The following is a 23,364-nucleotide window of genomic DNA, read 5'->3' on the forward strand; positions in this document are numbered from 1 at the left end:
TTCATTAACCTCCAAAGTTTAATAATAATAAAAAATCATAATACAATAAAATAACACACCCCTCCCTACCCTCAACAGCCCACCCTCCCCTGCTGGAAAAAAGGAAAAACACTAAAAAGAGAAAGACAAAAGGACTTTAGTGTCAGAGCCTGAGGCAGCATGGGGCCCACGATTTGGGGGTAGGAAGGTCAGGGTGGAGTAGAGGCTGGAGTGGAACGGGAAGATTCCTTGCCCTTTCCACCACCCTAAAGAACAAAGTGGTTACCCCAGTTCCTATAAAACCCAACAGGTACCAGGAGGAAGATAGGGGTGTTTGGGGAGAGCTGCCCCTCTGTGCAACAGGAGGCGCTGCCCCTGTTGTATCTAGGGAATGCTGGTACGAGGAGCAGGGCACTGCCCTTAAGAGGGCACCTGACTCCTCTTACTGCCAGAAGCAAGGAGCTGGGGATTTTCCCAGCACACACTGCTATCGCCACCCACAACAGGTCTCTGCAAGGCTCTAGTCCTTACAGCAACAGGGTGCACCCTGCTGCTTCCACCAAAGGGAACTGGTGGGTCCTGCATTTGGTGCCCATGGTGACCCCTGCAATGCCTCCCCCTGCCGAGGTATCAACAATACAAAAGGAGGAAAAGAAGAAAATGAAATATTACATCATCTGAAAATAGTCTGGTGCAGGGCCAGTGCTGAGTCCGGGTGGGGGAGATTGTAGCCTCCAGCTTCTGGGACTAGGTGCCTCCCCCCCATGCAGAGTGCTAGTCAAACCAACAGGGTGACATGGGGCTGCCAGAGTCCCTTGCAGTGCAGTATAGTCCAGGAAGGGGAAATCCAGGCATCATCTAGCCGTCACAACTGCTAGAAAAAAGGAAGACAGTTACTACACATGAACTATTCGCCTGACTTAAAAAAACCAAGCACCCAACCCCTGAGTGCCCCACTACTAGCTCGGAACATGCCCCATTCCACATTTACCCCAACTCCATTGTGGCTGCAATCTGTGCCTGCTGCAGGGGGAGCCCCACCCTGAGGCAGCGCTGGGTCTGCCCCCCGGATCTTCTTTGGCTCTAATTCCTCCTTGGGCAAGGGTGGGTAGTCGCCACGCTCTGTCTTCCGCTTCCGCCTTCGCTCAGAGTCTCGGCCTCTCCCACGGGTGCCACGCCGCTCTGCTTGCTCCAGCTGAAAAGGAACAAACAAGAAAGCAGGGGTTGACAAATCCTGTTTTTCTGATGCGTATGTGGGGTTATTACGTAGTTTATGCCTCTTACAGATACACAGTGTAATATCCTAGCCTACTGCAAGCTTAGGGACGCGGGTGGCGCTGTGGGTTAAACCACAGAGCCTAGGACTTGCCAATCAGAAGTTTGGCGGTTTGAATCTCCGCGACGGGGTGAGCTCCCGTTGCTCGGTCCCTGCTCCTGTCAACCTAGCAGTTCAAAAGCATGTCTAAGTGCAAGTAGATAAATAGGTACTGCTCCGGTGGGAAGGTAAATGGTGTTTCCGTGCACTGCTCTGGTTCGCCAGAAGCAGCTTAGTCATGCTGGCCACATGACCCAGAAGCTGTACGCCGGCTCCCTTGGCCAATAAAGCGAGATGAGCGCTGCAACCCCAGAGTCGGTCACGTCTGGACCTAATGGTCAGGGGTTCCTTTACCTTTTACTGCAAGCTTTGGCTTAATTTCATTTTTTCCCCATGGCAGAACTACACCACAGATACAGATCTGTCATGATGGCACTCATCTGTGCCTGTGAAGTTGCTGCAGCCAACTCACTCAAGGCTTTGCAAAAGTATTCAAACTATTCAGAAACCCAATATTGGGAAAATGTGAGAAATGTACAAAGTACAACAATGGGCAGGGTTGATTTCCTTGATGCCATATAGAGCAAGACCAGGGTGCTCCAATTCTGCCCCTGTGTGACTTCCAGAGAATATCACAACTGCTGCAGTTACTGCAAAATGCAAAAAGAAAAAGGATGGATTCAAAGCTAATTCGAAGATAATCCTGTGCAGGTAATTCTAATGCCTACATAGTAATCAGTTGCTTCTACAATGCTGTTAACTTATGACTCAACCCCTCTGCACTGACCTGCATGATAAGCCCTTCCTCAGGCCCCTTCACACAGGTAATGCAACTACAGGCACACTTATTCTACACCAGAAGTCTACCACTTATTCTAATAAACCGCCTTCAGTTTTTCTGGATTCTTGATCTGCTCTCTACTAGAGAGCAGGTTGGATAAAAGAAGCCATGTTAGGAAAACAGAGAATGTTGCAGCACTTTAAAGACACAACAAATATCACATTTTTAAAGGTGCCCCAAGGCATTTCATTGTATTTTTGTTTATTGCTCTTAGCTGAGCACCATTGTTTTGAAAGGCAGGATACAAATGCAACAATTTTTTTAAAAAAGAACAACAACCAGCTGCTCAGTTCAAGAGTGCCTCCAGCTCTGATCAGAGTCCCTTGAGGTATGAATCTATTCCTAATTCACTGACAAATACCACATCCAGGAGTCCTCCTCCAACACTCTTGTGATGAAGGGGGCCATAATGAATTCATGGCTAGTGAAAGAAGTCCCAACAAATAAGGAATCAGATCAGGATTTCTGATGATAATTAGAATATGCCCCCCCCGGGGGGGGGAGCGTGGTTGCTTACATCTAGCAGTTGGTGGAATTTGTCGAGCTGGGGAGCAGAAGCAGCCTGCAGCAGGCGCCAAATGCTCTGGCTCTCATCTAGCGTCACCTCCAGAAGATCTCCCTCCATTAGCAGCTCCTCCAGGGGTAGGCGAATGGCATCTGTCACCTCCAGTACAGGGCCCTGCAGCCGTGGCAGGTAAGAGCAGAGTGTCTCCAGGTCTGTGAGAGGGGCAGAAAGGCAACTGAGGAGAAGAAACAGATAGAATCCTCTGCTGCACAACAGGGCTAGGACTAATTTCCCCAAATAATTGTTAAACCAGGCAGACACCAAAGGTGCCTAAAAATAAGGGGAACACTCAACTACAAACTTCCTAAATTCTACGTAGGGAAGCTGGCAAAATAAGGGCTTTACTAGAGAAATACCTGAGGCACAGGAGCCATTCTTTTCTGGAGCTGTGGAGTCTCCGTTCTCCAAGGAAACCTGGTTGAGGAAAAAGAAGATGCGTGATGAAATGGACTTCCACGTCACAAATGCAGTTTCTGCACAGGGACTAATGTAGCCCTGCAGAGAGATTCACTTGAGATCATGGTAGTCAAGGCAAGGCAATTCAAAAGATGTATATTACATCACACTTTGTCATGTTCAAACCTTTGAGAGACAGAGTGGCTAAACTGGTGTGATGGATTGGAATGCTCAGCTGTTTAAGGAACAAAGCAGTTGGCAAACCAGCTTTTGAGGGAAGAAAGTGGTAGGTTTGGGTGAGGCTGAAATCTCACACACAGTTTGAGGACTGTGAGGAGGTCCCAGGACATAAAACAGCTATGGAAAGAGGGGTTCAGAATAGGCAATACAATGAGAGACCTGTAGAAAGTGTCAGGAGAAAAAGGCTTGCAGAAATGCAGAGAAAACTAGGAATTGAGGCAAGGGACTAATCAAGAAAAGCAGAAAAGGACACTGAATGAACTTTCCAGTGCTTAAGGAGAAGTGCTGCATACTAAGTGAGGAAGAGAGAGAGGAATGCTGGAGGTGGTGGTCCAGAAAGAGGGTGGCTAAAACCAAGTGGGACAAACTAGACAGTGGCCTGAAGAACCAATGGGTGATGGATGTGGGGCAAAATAACACACAGTGTCTGGCGATAGGACAATTGCGCATTAATAACAGGAAGTGGGCAAGCAGGGGTGTATAAGGGCTAGATGCAGGAAAATTCTGGCAGCAGTGGCTTCTCCTGTTATTATAGCAGTGTGTCAAGGGAGATGAAGGCCAAACAATAGGAGTGGGAGATGAATTTCACATATTGATCTGAATCAAATAATTATTTGGTTTCCAAAACAGATGAAAAGATTTAAGATTCAGAAGCTGTCAAAGAATTGTATTTTTCCAAGTGGCTCCATTCTCTTGCATATTAATGGTTCTAGCACTTCTTTTTGTAAAAAGGAAAGTAGATTATTGTTCCTCCTTATCTCCCTACCTACAATATTTTTTTGTAATTTTCATTTTTTTAAAAACCAAAATTACCAAATTCTTTGAAGGCCCCAAATACAGTAAAGTGTATTCAGAATTCTGCCAGTAGGTGTGGGCACTAACAAATATACAACAAAAGAAGTTTCTTATTGCAAAGGCTGTAAGGGTGAACACCCACCATCCACTGACTGCACAACCGTACGAAGATTTCACTGCCCTTTCTACACTGGAACACATGGATTATAACCATCAATCTCATTTAGATACTTATTTGGACAGAAAATCTATACATTTACTTTTTATTGTTATTGCTAAGCTGACGTTTCTACAAAATAAGAACATTCTGTCACTGGAAAGCAAACACACCTATATGAAAGACAAATACATGCACCACACTTGTGCTCCCAATCCAGACTTGGCTAGTTAGCACTAAAAACCAACCCATCTCCCCCTGCACTCACTTACCTTGGTCTGTTCATTACAGCTGCTCTCTTTGAGAGCACCTGCCTCCTTGGCCGAATCTCCAACCAGTCGTTGCCGCAGCCCCGCCAGACGCTCCAAGGCAGCTGCTACATCTGAGGAGGCTAGGAGCTGGCGGGCACGGTCCTGCCATGTAATGGCTCGCTCTGTCAAGCACTGTAGAGCTTCTCCCTCGGGCAGTCGCACAGGAAGCTTTTGTAGGGCTACAAGCAGAGCCAGGATCGTCTCCAGGCGGGGCCGGCGCGAGCGCTGGCAGAGTGGGCAGAGGAATTTTGCTTCCCATTCCCACCATGCAGGAGAGGGGCGGGGGTTGCCAAGGCGGGGCCAAGCCACACAGGTGGTGTGGAACCAGTCCTGACACAGTTCACACTGCAGCATAGCAGGGCTTGGAGGCTGGGAACATACACAGTACTGGCCCCCGGGAGGACTGTGCGTTGATGGCACAGGCTTCTGGGCATTTGACTGACGTAGGCGTAGGATCCCCGCTTTCTCCTTCTGCTCACCTTCTTTGAAGGCCAAGATCTGCTGGCACAAGGTTACATAGTCATGATTACACAGAAGTAAAAACGTAAGCAAAATCCAATTCTCCTCACTAGAACCTAATTTCCCCTTCTCCAAACAAGGTACTACTAGATTAGTGATGGGAAATCTGTGGTCCTCCAGATGTTGCTGCACTATCTGGCTGGGCATTTATAGGAGCTGGAAGGTTACAGCTACCCCATCTCTGAACTAAAGCAAGTTATTAGCAGAAATCCAGACATGCTACCCATTTCCCAGATTCTTCAGTACTCATCTACAAAAGCCCAAGTCCACCACATCAATTTTTATATTTCAATACCAATGCAGTCCTGCTTGCTTTCAGAATCATTAAATTTTAAATATGGACCTCGGCAATATCTAAAGCATTGCTATGATTTTATTGAATTGTATCAATCATTTTGATGAATTTGTTGTTTGCTTTATTCATGTGTTACTGTGTTTGATAGTATAGTGATTGCAATGTCAGTTGTTTTTTAATGCTACTGTGATGATTGTGAGCTGCTTTGAGCTCAGAAATATTAGATCAAATCAAATCCATCACCATTGCAGGTGAAGATATGAGAAACAATCCCACCAACCTGGGGCTAGTTCAGAACCAACACCTCTCATAGGAGAAAAGGCCCCAGATCCCATTCATAATACAAACAGCCCTCTCAAGCCAGCCACTCACAACGGAGCCAGGGTCCCTGAGGTCTTGTGCTGAGAGGCCCAGGCTTTCTGTATCAGATTTGTATAGGCCTGGTTCCTTCTCCCGCTGCCACTTGGTGCGTTTGACACTGTCCGAGTCGGCATCAGCACATGGGCACAGCACCTGGGAGAAAGAGGCAAGGTATGAAGCCTTTGATTCAAGAGGTCAGGCCCTAGAATGGCATCCACCCATCTCACATGCACAACGCCATCACTAACCTCAAGTAACGTGTAACAGGAATTCTTTTTGAGGAAGGTTTTGGAAGCCTTTTCCCGCCAGGAATGTGCAGTAGCCACTTGCACTTCTAAGTGACGCAGTTCCTCCAGACGCACCGGCAAATCCCTACCCACAGCTACAAGCCCCTCCAGGTCATCCAGGCAAGGATAATGATCCCCATTCTGTAAAGAGGTTATAGGACATATTGAAGAGGTTACTGTGTGATCCTGGGGCCTTTACAGCAAAGTTACCCAAATCCTCAGGGCTACAGCACACCTGGATCTCCTCAACATCAGCAATCCAAGCCTGTGCCTTAGAAAGAGCCTCCTTGAGTGACAGGATATTGGGCAGGTGCACTGGGATGTTCTCTGCCTCTTTGATGATGGCCTCTAGTGTAGCTGGTGGGTGCTTCTGCCTGCAAGTGATGGGGAGGGAAGTCATCAGACAAGGATTTTCATGGGCATGTTTTGGCACATACACAAATAACTAAGTTCTGTTGAGGTGAACCCTCCCAACAAGAGCTGTGGATACTCAGGCATCTGAACTCTTCCCTGTCAACAATGGTGCTTAAACCTCACCTGGCCTCCAGGCACATCTGGGCTTTTTCCTCCCAACGCTGGGCAATAGTGAGTAACTCCTGTAGTTCAGCCATGGCTTTGTCCACAGCAAGGCTAGGTGCAACCCCACAACCAGAGGTGATGAGTGCTCTCATAACAGATAGAGTGACTTTATCTTGGGGTGAACGCAGCGTCTGCTTGACCTCCTCCAGCCAGACAGCCTGTTGCACCTGTCTCTCCAGTAGTTCCATCTCTGGCACCTCCACCCCTAGGCATGTTCCCTGAGCCAGCAGTCTGTGCAGCTCTGGGGAGTTGCCTGGGAGATCCTGTAGAGCTTCCTGAACCTCAGCTTGGAAAGCTTCCACCTTCTCCAACACACCCTAGAATAAGATACATATCATCAAGTCAGACGGATTCCTTTACAGTCACTCAATGTTTCACCTAGAAAGCAACACCAGTCATCAGTGTTCCCAGTGGAGCACAATATATCTTCAGTTGTGGCAGGGGGCCACAAGACACCACCAATTATCCCACCTGGACTTCTTTGATTTGGTGCATGACACAAGGCAAGTTGCTCATTTGCTCTAGGAAAACACGCAATTCTTCCACTGTCATATGGACTGATGGTTCCCTGTAAGAGCAAGCAGGAAAAAGGACAGAATGCACTTAGCAGCTATAAAGAGAGAAATACAACAAAACTTGATCCCACAGAAAACTACTGAAGAAAACAGCCCCCTCACCAATTCAGTACGATTAAAACAAAGAAGAGTATCCCTGCAGAAGAGGCACCCTGGAAAACGGACTGCCTCAGCCCAATGGACATATAAAGCTGGATGCAAGACTATGCCATCCACACTTTATATTGTTGTATATAAAACTCATTATCTGCAGTCTTCACTCACCCAGTTTCTTGGCTGCTTATCAGACCCAGGGCCTCTGAGACACACTTCTCTGCTTCACTCAAGCAGCTTTTGAGTCGATGAAGGAGCTCATTCTCAGGGAACTTCCTCTCACGCGCCTCGGACTCTAGGGCACGCAATTCCTCCAAGGCTGCAAGAGCAGACACACTTCATGAAGTTCAGAGCCAATTACACCTCTTCAGTTACACCTCCTGCTATTAACCTCAGGAACCCAGGTCAGAAAAAAGCCCATGAGTTGCCAAAAGCTTTCCAACGATTGTGGGATTCTTGTCTCTCAATCAGTGGGTGACACATTACCTGATTCCCAGCTCCATCACTCTCATTCTGAATTTTATGCTTCAGTTCCTACTACCGTGTCCCACTTGTCACTGCTTTTCTCACATTCTGCTTTACAAAAGGAAGCCCTAATGCTTATAGCAAGGGTGCATACTTTCTGCTTACATCATACCTCAGCCTGTATGCAGGGCCTTGGGGGATAATTGCACACATCCCCACTGAGACCACAGAAATTAACCTTATTCGTTAGAAGACACCAGTGCCTTAAGAAATAAGAAGCCCAAGGTCACTTACTTCTTTTGCGTCCATCTTCAACTTCCAAAGCAATTCGAACCTTGTTGGCCCACATGTCAAAGCACTCAGCTCGAACCTTCAGCTTGTGTAACATGGCTGGGAGCTCATCCAGAGTGTACCGATACCTGAATGGAGGAGAAAAAAGAAGGGATCAGTCTGATCTCAAAATCAGAGCAAAGCCCACAAAAGTCCATTCATCAACCCTCAAATCATACCTAACAACCTGTACTGAAACTATTATTTCCTCCTCTCACAAAGCAACACACCATCTTTTTAAGAATTTGAACGCACCTACAATTTATTTTAGTGTCAATCTTCCCATCACTTTCATTGTGTCGTAGTTACTAGAGTGGCTGGGGAAACTCAGACAGATGGGTGGGGTATAAATAATAAATTATTATTATAAATTATTATTATTATTACTAATGGCTACTGCTTATCACTTCCAAGTTAGCATCTCTGAAAAAATGAAACCTTCAGCATTCCTATTCTGCAACCTTTTTACAGACAATAGGTTTATAGGAGCACTTCAGAGAACTCTTAACATAGTAATAAAGTATCCTCCAAACTTCCACATGCAAGCCTGAAATGTCAGGCAGGCACAGGTGTGCCATTATCTTGCAATGCTCTCAGCAAGTTTCCCAAGCCCACCCACCCCTTTTTCCCAGGGTGTCTCCCAACCCCAACATCTGAGTCAGGGTACCAAGATGCTGCCGTGTGAACCATTGGGGTAAACACATCACTCCTAGAACAGTTGTGACTGTTGCCAATTTTGTGTGCTAGACAGATGGCTGCCTATGTTAATTTTGTTTTTGAAGTGTGACAGTCATGACGATTTCACCTATACAGAAGCTGAGCCTAGTAACACTTCAGGAGTCATAAACCATACATTTCCCTGTGTCCAACTCAGCACCTCTCCTCTAAAGTGACACCAAGAAAACAGTCTTAAGATCTTAGCTGCTTTTTAAAAAAAGCAGTGTCACATGTTTCCAATGCTATAATACTCAAATCAATGTAAAACACCTAGTTCAGGCCTTCAGCACTGAAAGGGCCAGTCAGCCAGATGAAGGGATACAAATAAGGGGTGGAAACAAATAACTTGTTCAAAATAACTCATTTACATGTCTTGCATTTACATGTCTTTTTGCTCTGGCTGGTTAAATTACCTGATTTCTTCTTTTCGTGTGCTTTAAACTGATGTTTTGTTGCTTTTATGTAATTTTTTGTTTTAGTTACACACTGCTTAGAGCTTTTTAGAAGTCTAAAGTTGTTTATAAATGCATTTAAATGAACAAACAAAGCAGTCTACTTCTTTCTGCCCACCTGAGGTACTGCTTGCTGCTGGGGCACTTGCAGAGGTCATTGATGTGGTAGAGGCAGACAAGACAATCTGGACAATCATAGCAAGCTAGTGCTGACAAGAAGCATGTTGTCTTGCACTTGTCACACTGGCGCTCATCATCTGGGAGCAGCTCAAAGGCCTCCCGCTCTGCCTCCGTGATACCCTGGGGTGGGAGGAAACAATGATCAACTGCTCAGGCATCCACAGCTATCATACAATTGTTCCCTGCCCCTGTATCATATACCCATCATATTTCCCTGCACCTTGTCAAGAAGAGCCTTGCGCAATTTGCGTTCCTCTTGCACCAGAATAAACATCTCTTTGTGCACAGCAGCTGCCAAGTTCAGGTCCAGCTTCTCAGGGCAAGCAGCCATCTTACAGATAAGCTCCTCATGTGAGAACACACAATATCGACGGAGGCGGCGGTAGTGCTCAATGCACTGGCGACCAGCTGGCAACTAAGAAGAAAAAGAAAGAAGTCCATTTGTCAATACAGCTGAGGATCTCTGGCTCCCAGGATTGTCAGGTGAACCTTACATACTCCACAGTCATAAACTGCAACCCATGTGCATCAGCCTGAAGTCCTGCTTTGGTAGCCCACCACACTCTTTCTTACAAGAAAAAATTTCTAAAACTGCAGAAATATGACTCACCCAGTCAGCAGTACAGAAGTTTACTGCTTCAGCAAAGTTATAGCCCTGGTTGAAACCACTGTGGTAGGCTCTAGGGAAGGTAATGACAAACTCTCCAGCACACTGGTTGGTTCGGACAACCTGCAGAAGCATACAGGGGGAAGCAATGAGAACAGGGCAGTGCAAGGGAGACACACACACATGCTACAGACTGATAGATTACTCACTGGGACCCCATGAGCCATGAGTGTGTTGGGGTTCATGAGCGTCACCAACTGGTGCAACAAGTCTGGCTGACTCTCAAACAGTTCTGGGGTCAGCTTCTTCATTACATCTTCCAGGTGTTCAGCAGCAAATGATGGGACCCCATACCAGGTTTTGGGCTCACCCCTGAAAAAGAAATTGAGTCAGGAAGTGCTGCTTTCAGCTACCCCTAAAATACGGGAGAAGGCAGCCTGAGCATCCACTGATTCCCAACCTCAAAATGCCCCCTCAAGACATATGGTTACTGAAGTGTATAGAAAGAAGCAAATTTTATTTCAGACAAATTTTGTCTCCCAAACTGGTTCACATCAAGGTTCAAAAACAGGAGGTAGTGAAGGAAGTCAGAAAAAGGGAGGAAAACTGACAGAGTAACAAAAGAAAGCGTACTCGCTGCACTGCTTATTTTAAAGGCTTATTATTTAAAGACTATATAATGTGACCTCCATTATAGAAGAATTCTTTCTGGGGGTCCTCTAAATTCCATGCAAAGTGCCATGAAAGCGGGCTTGTGTTCACTGTTTTTCTATTTAGATTTAATAAAAATAAAATATTATTTCGCCCTTATTTGTGATTCTTAAATTTTTACTGTTTGTAATAGTGACTTTCTTACTTCCAACTTGGGCTGCCTTTAGAGAAGCCTTGCACTAGACAACAAATCCAGCCTCCATGGCCCCTCCCCTCCCCACCCCAGATGTCTTACCAGTGGAGGTAGTTAATAGAGTAACTCCAATGATCCTCGATGTGCCAGCAGAAAGCAGAGAACACCATGCCCACGTAGAGCCATGGAACCTTCATGCCCGAAATATCAGCATTTATGTGGCATAGCACTGATTGCTTCAGCACTGGCATCACATTGAGGTTCCAACCGCTAGCTGCATACTCCTGCAATCACATGTAGAGAGCTAAGAAAGAGGGTAAGGCTAGTAGTACAATGTAAGCCTCAAGTTACAAAGGGTGAGGGGCTTAAGATATGTAGGCAAGAGGACGTCTGCCTTCAATAGGGTACACACCGCTTCCTCTGGAGAGAGCTGCCTTTTGCCATCATTGATGGGGAAGCCACTTCCAAATTCCTTGGAGTGGATATCAGCCCCATACTCCACTGTTACATCTTCTTCAATGCTGTTTACTAAGCGCCAAAACTCCTTTTCCACCAGCTCTGTTGGCACCATCTGGGAAAAGAAGCAGAGGAAGAAGTCAAGAATACAGACCCCACATTTTTAAACTCAAGACACTAGAAACTGCATGGCAGAATCTGCAAAAGAACAGGATGCTGTGTTCCTTCCTTCCAGCACCCAGCATATTCCACAACCTTTCCAGAAATAAGTTGGGTCCTACTAGCCCATGGCCTAGCCTACAGTGAGGGTACTGTGACTCACATGTACAGGCATATTGAAATAGTCTGCCTTGAAAGAATCTGCCATCTCGCCAAAGCTCTGTAGTGTGTACTCTCGAGTGGCCTGCTCAAACCCAAAAGCCTCTGGGGGGCGCTTGCATTCCTATGGAAGAACAAAGACAGAAAAAAATAAGTAAAAGGATTCAGACATGGCCACTGCCCCCTCCCACCAAATTATCAATGATGATCAGGTTAGCAGTAGATTCATAATTAGTTTTTAATAAAAAACAGATCCATTTAGATCCATTCTTCACATCTAGACATGAAAGAAATGTTCCACTGTGCCTACTGTCAAGAGGCAGAAAGGGACCCCTTACCGCCATGACACATTTAGGACACCTCCAGACGCCTTTTGGAATTTCAGGTAAGGGGGGCAATAGGCAGAAGATGTGGTAGTTGTCATCACAGCCATCACATAACAAGAGCTTGTCATCCTCATCTCCCCGTGCACAGATACGACAAACAAAAGACTCAATCTGGAAGAAAATAGAGCAAACCCTAAGCACTCATATAAGAATCAAGAACATGTGTCTGCTAAACCCCATCAATGGTGTTTCTTTGACAGCAACCATCACTGCATGTTCCAAAGGAAAGTACAAGACGGTGATTCAGCTATTGAATACAAGCACGCAAAGTGTGACTGAGGTCACATCTCCCTGCAACCAGCATCTATTAATCAGTCTTGATCCATCCCATCACTGATAAAGAGGAAAATGAGATCCTGAGACCTTGAACAAGAGAGAGGAGGTAACCCGCTCTAGATGCCCTCCTCCGCCAACAAAGGATACTTAATGCAAAGGCAGGATATAGAGGGGCAAATGGAGGCCACCTGACTAATGAGTAGGAACACAGAAGATTCCACTTACAAACTGAGTGTTGTGGTTGCGACGCAGGCGCATTGTCATCTTGGTGCAAGGTTCTGGACTGTGCCTCAGCTCCTCCTTCATGTTTGCATAGCGTCGGGGTGATGTGGGCTCCAGCTTAGTCTCTGGAACAGGGGCCTCCTCTTTCACAATCACTGTTGGAGGGCACTCAGGCATCTCCTTGTCTATATTTGGGGAGAAAAAACCTTAGGAATGGAGAGGGCCGACTCTGCCTCCGGCTTTTCAAATGCAGGGCTAGCTCACAATTCCCACCTTTCTTGCGCATATTCTTGTCCTTGGCCACAAGCCCCAAACCGAGCATTTTAGGCCCAGCACCATAAATCTGCAGTTTCTTCAGTTCTGGATTCTTCTCAATGTCTTCCTCTGTTGGCTCTGGCTGCAAGGAAGGTGTAATTAGAAAGGGGATAACTATATAAGGTTACCAGCCTTAAACGGTGTCACAAACACTCGAAGAAAGCAGCAGCAAAGGAAAGCAACAGCAGAAGATAGACTGGGGAGAAGAACTGTTGCATAGGGAGAACTGGATAATGCAAGGATAGTGCTAAGCTGTGACTGAGCTCCTGGGGCAGAACCTCACATTGTGCAACAGAATTCTTGATTACATACATCCCTGATGTGAAACATGCCATACTGCAACATAAACAAAAGTCAAGAGTGTATTATGGGAGATTTAGTCTCCTTAGGCCGTATTTCCCATTCTATGTGGTCTATAGACTTCCAGCCATGAAGCAGGATAAGTAAGAGTAAAAGAGAGGCAGGAGAGATGGACAGAACAGGAACTGTACCCATGCTTGAGGCGCTCGCTCAGGTAACAGAGCTGGGGCGCTGGGAGGCTCAAGGCACGATTCGGATTCCTGTAGGAGGGCGACAAAATGAGTGGGGAGTAGGGATCAACAACAGGGCTGCAGGAATTTTAATGAAGGGAGTAGTACTGGATTATAATGAAGGAGATGGCTGCCTGGTCTATGACTTCTTTTTCTTGAACATCTAGAAATGAAAGGAATTAAGGTGCCTTACAATTGAAATCCATCTGCTACAATGGAGCTACAACTGGTTAGGCTTTACTCTCCCCTGGAATTCCTCAAGAATTTCAGGGTAGTCATGGTGGGGGAAGGGGCAAGAAGGAAAGGGGAGAAAAACTAATTTTTGGTTCATTTTACTGATGGGGAATCAAGAGGGGAACTATTCAGCAACACAACAAAGCTTAAAACATGGGAAGGGAGAAATAATCCTGAAATTTTAATTCTTACCACCACCCCATATCCTCTATAGACACCCAAGGCACCTTAATGTAGATTAGCTAGCCCTTCACACCTTTAAACCATGCTGTCACCCTAGTTCTTTCAGAGTTTTGAGAGTAGGAAAATGCGGATTTTGAGCTATCCTTTCACTGTAAACAGACAAAGTGGGGATTCTAATCCATATTCATGATGAAGACCATGGAATCATAAGGTTATTTCAGATTAATTCATGCCAAAGATCTAACTTTGTTTGGAAGACATATCCCAATAAATTCCCATGCTCCTAAAGATGAGCAACTCCCAACCCCTTTACTATTATTGGTTGTGTCTTTCATTTTACAACTGAAAACAAAATATATGAGGCTACGCTCCAATTGCACACTGTTAACCACAAGACTCATGTCCCCGCCAACCCTGAGAGAAGTTCTTAAAAGGTTGGGCCAAGGACATCCAAAATGTTGTTTGCTCTTCATGATCCAACCTCACCCGCTGAGATATGGCAGAAAGGTCTTGCTCCATGTTCCACCACCGCCTAAAGTAGGGATGGGGAACTCCCAACTTCTGAACCAGATACAGAACTCAGCGGAACTCCTTCAGGCTTGCTAGTTCCACTCCCACCTATCAGCTGTTCAGCAGGGAATGGCTGAGAGGGAAAACTGCTTTGGTGTTGTGCAAAGTGTGCAAATGCAGATCCTTTCTTTGTAAGAAGATCAGCCAAGAGGTAGTCTTGTGTTCCTGGCAAATATGCAAAAAGCATCTGTACATATTGCAACTGAATGCATGAAATGAGGCTTTGAATAGCTGCAAAGCAGGGCCTGAAGTTTAGCGATGCATTGAGGTTATCTGCATTCTTCTGCTGGTATTATAGGGTATTTTTTGTTTTTTTGGGTGTGTTCCTTTTGCAGTCAGGATAAAGGGTTTTGAAGAACTTTTTTTTTAGCACTTTTAAAAACAAACTAGAAATGGTGAAACTAGAGGAGATTTACTAAGAATTAAACATACGTCTCTGTTTCCATGGGAAATAGCTTTGCGTGTGTGTGTGTGTGTGTGTGTGTGTGTGTGTGAATATGACTGTGTGGTCAGGCTCCATCCACTTTTGGGGCTGGTGGCCCCCCAACCGCTACTGGAATGCAGCTGACAACTTCCCACTGGGGTAATATGGTTTTTCACCTATGAGTTTTCCCTACCTCTGGACAAAAGGATAACAAGTGGCTATGCAGGACAGGGCTCCCTCAAGTTGCAGCACCCATACTCTGGAATGCTCTCTCTTGTGAGTCTGCTCTACCCCTTCCCTCTACTGAAAGACAGCCTCTTTAGGCAGGCCTTCTGCTTGGAATAATCTGCACTCCACAAACCAGCATATTTTTATCCAACTCTTAATGACATGGTGTCTGCTGTTCTCTTATTGAATCTTTATCATATTTTAGTTATTTTATTGCATGCCACTTTCAAAGAAGCTGCTGCAAAGCAGCTTATGTATTTTAATTAATAAAAATGCATAAACACACCTGTCCCTTGAACATGCTCTAAACAACTAGATTCAACATTTACACATACTGTACTATACAGGTACAAGAATAGTCAGATTTTGCTTTCTTAAAACCAACCAACCAACAAAAAAACAACAACAAACAAACAAACCAAAAAACATTTATTAAAAAAAACAACCCAAAACTACATTCCAATAAACCTTTAGTGGTTCTCAGCTGACTAAGGCTTAAACCTACATTGTTAGCTCATAAAGATGAAGCACACACACAAAAATGTGAGGCAATATCCCTTCTATAGAAAAGAACACCCACGTTTGTAAACTCTCATCTACTTGGTCTTATCACCATTCCTTTCTCTTCCTGCCATAGAAATTTAAAATCACTGAGCTTGTTCCTTCCAAAAGCAATGCTTTGTCCCAGAAGAGCCAAAGACAAACATTTCCAGTCCATAAGACCTGTGAGGACAAGACTTCTTTATGTGGGAGGGATGCACCCCAGCAGGTCTAGGAAGAAACAAGGCTTTCTGCAGAGTCAGGGAGATGCATGTGTTTAACAGCCCTGGGAGTTAGTGACTGGCCCAACCCAGAACAAAAATTGTAATTAGGGCTGAAGGTGTGTCTTATACTCACCTCCTGCTGCAGACGCTTGGCCCGGCGCCCATAGCTGTTGAACTTGGATGGCTGAACCGATTGGCGCAATGGGATGCTGTGTGGCTTATACTCCTTGTCTTTCTCTTCGTTGTCAAATGGATGGGTATTGCACTGCTGGGGGAGAGTAGAATTAGCACCAAACAGACCTCATGACTACACCGACCCCATCACTAGGAATCAGATAGCAAGTGCTTAATCCAGCTCTCCCACAAGAACAAGAGACTAACACAAGGGAACACATGACATCTTTGTGCAGCTCAAGTCTCTGCCTTCCTGCCTACAAAAAAATCATTTTCCAGAACAGAATAGTTCCCAAGCGGAATGCATTCATGAGGTTCCAATCTTTCCTATAAGCATCTAAAATAAGAAGGAAATGGCAAGCGCAATGAGGTTTTAAGAGATCTGCTACTCACCACCAGGTTGGCACCGGACTGGTACATTTCATAAGGATAGATTATGCGCTCATAGTGGGAGCGAAGAAGGGATCCAATGTTCTTCCCCGATGGATAGGAAAGGCGTTGAGCCACTCGTGCCCACCGCCGATCCTTGCAGATGGCTTCATATCCACCTTCCTCCATCACAATCTGGAATACAAAAATATTGAGAAATACTATTCCTCCCAAGCTTGGCTAATTTCACACAAAAGGAATGCATATTCCAGTATCATACTTGGTTTTTCCTATCCCTGTCTCCAAATCACGATCCACAGCAACCCAAGGCTGAGCCCTGGCAGTCCCTTCACCAAACCAGTAATGAAATCCATCCATTCTACCATCCCTTTTAAACTTTACATATTATCTCCCATCTCTGTTTTTAAGGAATAGCTTATTTTCAATGGAGGAATTTAGTTTCCAACTTACTTTGCTGAGGCTGTACAAGTCAAGGATTCGCCTCTCTACATTGGGGATTTTCAGTGCAGAACCTTGGATTTCCCAAAACTTTGCAATCTGGTCTAAATAGTTCAGCTTCACTCTGGTCTGTGCCTGGCAATAGGGACATGACAAACTGCAGTCAGCTTTTCTCATATCAATGACTTACATTAGTTTCCGACTAATCATGGAATCTTTCAATCACCAATTACTGACCTCTAACATATTTTCATGGTGCCATGATGAAATCAGTTTTGTAGATAGCAGACACACTCATTGAACTGGGCTTAGACATGTGCACTATTTATTAGACATTTGACATATTTCAGCTTTTCTCATCTACATAGCTAAGACTTTAAACTTTAACTACTTCACTCCAAAAAGGAAGCTAGAGTGCTAGGTCACCATCTCACACCTTAACTCCTTACAGCACAATCCTATGTAAGTAATTCTCAGTGCCTCCAACAGGGCTTAACAAGTGCATTTAGGATTGCAGCCTCAGAATGTTCACTTATTTTACCAAGTACAACTCAAGCTGCAATCCTATACACATTTAAGTCGGAGAAAGACTCACTGAATTCAATGGGGCTTTCTTCTGAGTAGACATGTATAGGATTGTACCATCTTGCCAGTACCTTATGCACATATATCTTTTAAAAGGTACAAGAGAAGAAATCACAAGAGCAGAGAATCAGAGATACCCTAATTAAAGCAATGAAGATGTGGGGAAACCCTTAAAATAAATTGTAATACAATTACTACAATACAAACAAATATACTACATACAAAATTGACAGCCATTAAACCCAGAAATCCCACAATTTCTCATTATCCTCCAGGGTGCTCTCATATTTCTCGAATTATATTAATTTTGCTGCAATTGATTAAAGGCTTCTCCTGATAACCTTTTCCAGTACCAAGAAACAAGAAGGCACGGCATCTGTCTTATCTAGCCTATTCATTCTATCAAAAATGTGCAAGGAACCTTACAGTTCTCTGTCTCTACACTTGCAAGACTCACCTCTAGTTCATTGAGCCTCTGTATTCGTGGGGTAAACCGGAAGTTATCCACTTCCACAGCAAAGGGAGGCTGCCAGTCCTGAGAATGAGAGGGAAAGATGGTGTGGTTAGGATCCCAATGCTCTTTGTGCACACATGTAAATCTTTTAAATCTAAACAGCAAGAGATTCCAGTACTTTTGCTCACAACACACCACCATGAGCACAGATTAAGCTAAATATCTACGTGCCTTGAAGCTCAGAAAGTAGTCTCACAGGATCCCATTTGATTTTAAGCTTAGACTGCTTAAGCACGTTAGTTAGATTAAAAACAGGAAAACTTTGGCAGAAGGGGGAATACCCTTGATGTAACAACAAAACAGCCCCCCATACACAAGAGAGATCAAGCAGAGACCCAGCTGACACTTGAAAGAGGCCTAGCTTTCCACATGGATGCCTCCTAGTGAAGCATGAATGCATTAGGCAGTGTAAAGTGGTGCGCATGTGTATGTCTTCATCTTGACCATTTATACAGATAGAAGCACAGGACATCATCAATGTCTCTTTCACCCATTAGCAATATTCTTCCCCAAGGCACTGGACATACAGGAACTGAACTATGCTGATGCTGATACGCAGGCACTTCAAGGGTGGGGCAACTGCTTATGGTCATCAAATGCCAGACATAAAGACAAGGGAAGGCCTGTGAATGAGTGTGTGTGTGTGTGTGTGTGTGTGTGTGTGAGAGAGAGAGAGAGAGAGAGAGAGAGAGAGAGAGATTCCAGGTCTCGTAACAAAAGTGGGTCAAACTGATGGTTACACATTTTAATTTCGATCTGCTTGAACAGCCACCAGGATTTGTGTGTCCCCCTTCCGATATGATTCATATAAATATGTGCTATTTCTTGGACTTGTGGCAGCAAAGAATGGTATTTTATTGGTTTCTAACAGTATAACTCAACTAAAAAAAATAAACTTAAGAGGCAGGCTAACTTGGAAAATTCCTGTTTTCTCAGTTGCAAGGCATTTTATCACGTTGCTGATTTCTAGTGAAATGCTTGCTTAAGGAATAAAGCAGATCTACAATGCCATACATTCTACTAAATGTTAGCACACACACAAAATCATGACAAAGATATCAAACAGTAATGCCTCTTAGAATTCCAAAACCTAAAAATGGAAGAGGAAAACCAAACATGCTAACAAGACAACTCTTAGGCACCATTGTCCAGACTCACACCATTGTCCAGACTCACATTGTCCAGGTTCCCATCCTACATCAAGCTTGACTACAGCAGAAACAGTCGATATGGAGGACACTGACTAGTTTCAACTACAGCATATAGCTCTCTAGAAACAAATGTGGAACAAACCACTTGTTCAAAATGTTCCATTTTACCTTCACAAAAACGCTATTCACTGGACAGATGTTGGTACACTGACTAAAAACCACAATAGTTTCTCAGTGAAGAAGAGAAAGAAGGGTGGGTGGAGTTGTTTCAATAGCTTAAGTGGGACCAGAGGGCAAGAAATGCTAAAACAGATGGGCCCTCTCCTCTAGACACACCTACCTGAATTCCATTTCACCATCTCTTCTGGTCCCACAGAAGAATCAAAACTCTATGCAATGCCTCGTTTGATACAATCTCTGCTAGAAAAGCAGCATTGCTCTAATAATACTTACTAGCCTTTCCCTCTACTGCTTCTTAGACAAAGTTTATGTCATTTGGACATTACAGAAATGCTTTCTGTTTCGGGTTTTGAAATCTTTAGGCTATGACCAGTTCCCCTGCATCAAAATAATACAACAGGGAAAGAACTAAATAACATACATGCAAATCAATAATATAAGCTTAATTTCATCACTGTTGAATGAAACTGTTAGCTGTAGTGCAGTTTACAGCTGAGGCCCAGCAAGGGAAAAACTAAGAAATTCATGAGACATCAGAATGTAGAAATAATCATGAAGTAATAGAAGCAGGAGATAACCCAATCTACAACTTCTACAACTTTGCAAAAGAACAAGCTCTACATCAAAACACACATTTCACCACATCTTGACAACTCAATCAGAAACTGAAGCCTCTTCCAAGCCCACAAAAATATGACAGAGGTTGATACAAATATTATGAAGACCGAGAATCAACATTCTTCCAAACAAAGCCAATCACTCCATCAACTTGCTCATCTACTCAGCATCCATTCACTGATTATGTCACAAGTGATGCTCCAATGTGAATGCAGATGGCTCAGCTCCCAAACAGCATGCTGGGCATCACTGCCTCAAGCATCCACAGATGCTACGTATCCATTCTTATTATCATGCCAAGACAAGCATCCCAAAGACTAAAAACACCTAATGTGGTGATCTCCAGATATTGTTGGACTACAACTCCAATCATCCTTGATCTTAGGCCACTCTGGTTGGTGCTGATGGGAACTGGAGTTCAACAACCTCTGGTGGGCACTGGGTTGGCTCCCACTGCTATGACTTGCTGGAAGAACCCAAATATTTCAAACCCACCAAGGCCATACATCTTCCACACCACACTCTACTCCTTCCATAACTATGACAGCTCTCAATAGTTCCTTTCAGGAGCTACAACAGCCCCATACATCCTTATGACAGCTCTCAATAATTCCTTTCAGGAGTTACAACAGCCCCATACATCCTTAAAGTCATGTTATCCACACCCAAGCCCTGTCACTGGTGCTTCTTGAAATTGAACTCTCTCACCCACTGAAAGGGGAGCACCCCAATACAAGTCCCACTCAATCTACTCCACTTGCTCACTGGCAGACACTAGCCCCAACGGCCCTCACCTGCTCGAAGCACCTGCCTGTCGCACACCAAGAACCTGCTGCTCCAAATTCCGCATGCCCACTGGCAGGCACGGGCTACTCCGAAATCCACAGGCGCCCCCCAACTGGTGTCCCCTTGCCCACAGTATTCCATACTTACGGCAGGAGGGCGGATCTTGCAGATGCCGCTCTTCTCTGCGATGGGCCGGATTTTCGCAATGTAACCTAGTGGGTCGCTGAATTCAGCCCAACTGGGCTCAAAGACGGGACACTCGGGCGGCGGCAAGAAATCCTCCGGGGGCAACGGGGGATCGGCTTCCCCTGCCCAGGCCGGGCCACGCTCCACCCACTCGCCTTGCTCTGCCCCCCACAGCCCCCGGTCCGCCTCTTTGGGAGCCCGAAGAGCTCGATCTCCCCGGGGACCCCCATCCCCTTGCTCAGCCTTGTCGCCCCTGGGAGCCCCTCGCTCCCCCTTGGCAGCCCGCTCGGACTTCTCTGACCTGGGACCACGCTCCCCACAATCCCCGTGCTCCCAACTCTCGCCGGAAGGGCCTCTCTCCGCCCGCGAACCCCGCACCCCTCGCTCCCCTTTCTCCTCGCGAGGCGCCCAGTCTCCCTGGCCTTGGTCTCCCGCCTCGGTCTGCTCCCCCGGCTCCTCCCGGGACTCCATGCCCCCCGCCCGCTCCTCCCTCCCGGGGCCCCTCAGGGGGCCATACCCGGCCCCTCCCCCTCACTTGAGCCGCAGGCCTGACTGAAGAGGGTTAACTAGGCCGCTCGGCCGTAGCGGTTCCCCGGGGTCGCCGCTCCCCTTAGCCTTGCTCCCGCCTCCTCTCCGGGGTCTCCCTGGTGCCTCTCCGGGCCCGGTGCCGCTCTCACAGCCCTCCCTTCCCGGACTCAGGGCCTGCCGGGTCCCCTCGGCCTGGCAGCCGCCGCCATCTTGGACTTTCTCAATACCCTCCGCTGAGGCTGTGCCATCAACAACAAAGCGTCTCCCTCCGCCACTCTCCTCAGGTACGAAAGGAGCCTCCCCCAAATGTCGCCGCGCGCCTCTAAAAGGACCTATCTCGTGCAGGAACCCCCATCCAAACGGCTCAGCTGAGTGCGTTGAGTTACGTCGGGAGCTCCAGAAGCAAAAGAAAGCAGAAGAAAAAGTCCCTCAGGGCCAAGGCGGAAGGATTCAACCAGCAGGGGAATGTGGTTGCTGGAACTCCTTGCGCACGTTTAAAGGGCCGCATCGCGCCTGCGCCAGAGAACAGAAAACAGGAAGAGGGGGGAGGACGGTCGAGTGGGCGGGGCAAGTGCTAGCCCCACCCATTCCGTTGTCAGAAGAGCCTAAACCTCACAGCTGGTTCGGTTCAGTTCAGTTTCTATTAGCAGGATCAATAGCTGCATATTGTTGACAGATTACCTCATGCGGACTCCTTTAGGCGTGTATGCGATGCGTTTAGGAACAAGTCAAGCTTTTGACTCCCGATTCTTTGCAATCTGTTGTTCTAATATATCTTGGTCCAGCAGCTGGCTTTTCCATTTTAATTGCAACCCATCCAACAGGGTTCAGCACGAGCTTCTTCAGCGCACTCAGGGCAAGGCAATCTTGTCCCTGAGAGAATTGCTATAATATAGACGTTTATTTCTTGGAGCCTGACAATGCTGGAGGACAATGCGGGTGGCGACAAGCAGGGTAGTAACTAAGGTGTTGGCATGTTGCTGCTGTATCCTGGTTTGATAATTTCAGAAAAGTATTCTATTAGATGTTCCTTTCTACACTCATAATGTCTACAAGGGTGTGTTGCATATTGCTTGTGGAACAGGCCAGTGCTTATCACTGATGCAATCTATCCTTGTTTTTCTTTTTCTTTTTCTTTTTTTAAGATTACATGGAAATAGTGAAGTTATCAGGGGTCCTTTGCCAAATATCAGTGGGCAAGGAAAATTACCAAATGCCTAAAGTAACTGGGGTCTCAAACAGGTAAGAGACCTTCTAAAAATAGATTAGGGAAAATAACAGGATTCTGCCTATATCATAAATGATATAGAGTGGCTGGGAAAACCCAGCCAATTGGGCAGAGTATAAATAATAAAATTATTATAATGATTATAATGATTATTAATGCTCATTTTTGTGGCTATACCACTTCAAGGACAATGGAGTATATTTTTTCATTTTTATATATATAAAACAAACAAACAAACAAACAAACCTGAAGTTCATTCCCATGTTTACAAAAGAAAAAAAGGGAGGGAGACGTGACAGAGCACTGCTGAGATCCACTGAACCCCAGAAGTAAATTCCACTCTAGGGAGTCATGCAGTGCCAGGTTGACTTCATCTTGACACAGGAGTTGTAACACTGATTTGGGGTATTTGAGTAATGTTAATTTGGCAGGCCTCCTTCATGGATCACTGCCTTGCCGTGGCGAAGGGGCTTGAATAACTCAGGGAAGCTATGAGCTATGCCGTGCAGGGCCACCCAAGATGGACAGGTCATAGTGGAGAGTTTTGACCAAACGTGATCCACCTGGAGCAGGAACTGGCAAGCCACTCCAGTATCCCTGCCAAGAAAACTCCATGGACAAAGACAACAGGCATATAAAAGTTATGACGCTGGAAGATGAGCCCCTCAGGTCGGAAGGTGTCCAACATGCTACTGGGGAAGAGCGGAGGACAAGTACAAGTAGATCCAGAGCTGATGAAGTGGCTGGGCCAAAGCCGAAAGGACGCTCAGTTGCGGAT

General features: G+C 45.7%; 1 protein-coding gene across 7 annotated transcripts; it reads right to left on the reverse strand.

The window, feature by feature from the left end:
• KDM5C (lysine demethylase 5C) lies at positions 1-21,815 on the reverse strand. 7 transcript variants are annotated; one of them, XM_028712233.2, is made up of 28 exons: positions 20,792-21,815; positions 17,853-17,930; positions 16,823-16,945; positions 16,376-16,546; positions 15,942-16,073; positions 13,367-13,435; positions 12,834-12,957; positions 12,564-12,745; positions 12,015-12,173; positions 11,681-11,800; positions 11,315-11,473; positions 11,005-11,186; positions 10,268-10,430; positions 10,062-10,181; positions 9,672-9,866; positions 9,390-9,571; positions 8,067-8,191; positions 7,479-7,626; positions 7,111-7,207; positions 6,598-6,956; positions 6,296-6,434; positions 6,022-6,201; positions 5,786-5,926; positions 4,561-5,100; positions 3,057-3,114; positions 2,653-2,852; positions 971-1,174; positions 1-853 (listed from the first exon to the last, which is right to left on the reverse strand). In XM_028712233.2, exons 1-28 carry the CDS (start codon positions 21,299-21,301, stop codon positions 845-847), a joined length of 4,869 nt encoding a protein of 1,622 aa, XP_028568066.2. In that variant the 5' UTR covers positions 21,302-21,815; the 3' UTR covers positions 1-844. The 7 variants fall into 7 exon arrangements, with proteins under 7 accessions (XP_028568066.2, XP_028568065.2, XP_028568063.2 ...); XM_028712232.2 differs by having other exon boundaries at positions 1-850; positions 15,942-16,076; XM_028712230.2 differs by having other exon boundaries at positions 15,942-16,076.
• Positions 21,816-23,364: the final 1,549 nt, after the last annotated feature.

The sequence above is a fragment of the Podarcis muralis genome, chromosome 17 (genome assembly GCF_964188315.1).
Source record: "Podarcis muralis chromosome 17, rPodMur119.hap1.1, whole genome shotgun sequence".
Classification (NCBI taxonomy): Eukaryota; Metazoa; Chordata; class Lepidosauria; order Squamata; family Lacertidae; genus Podarcis; species Podarcis muralis.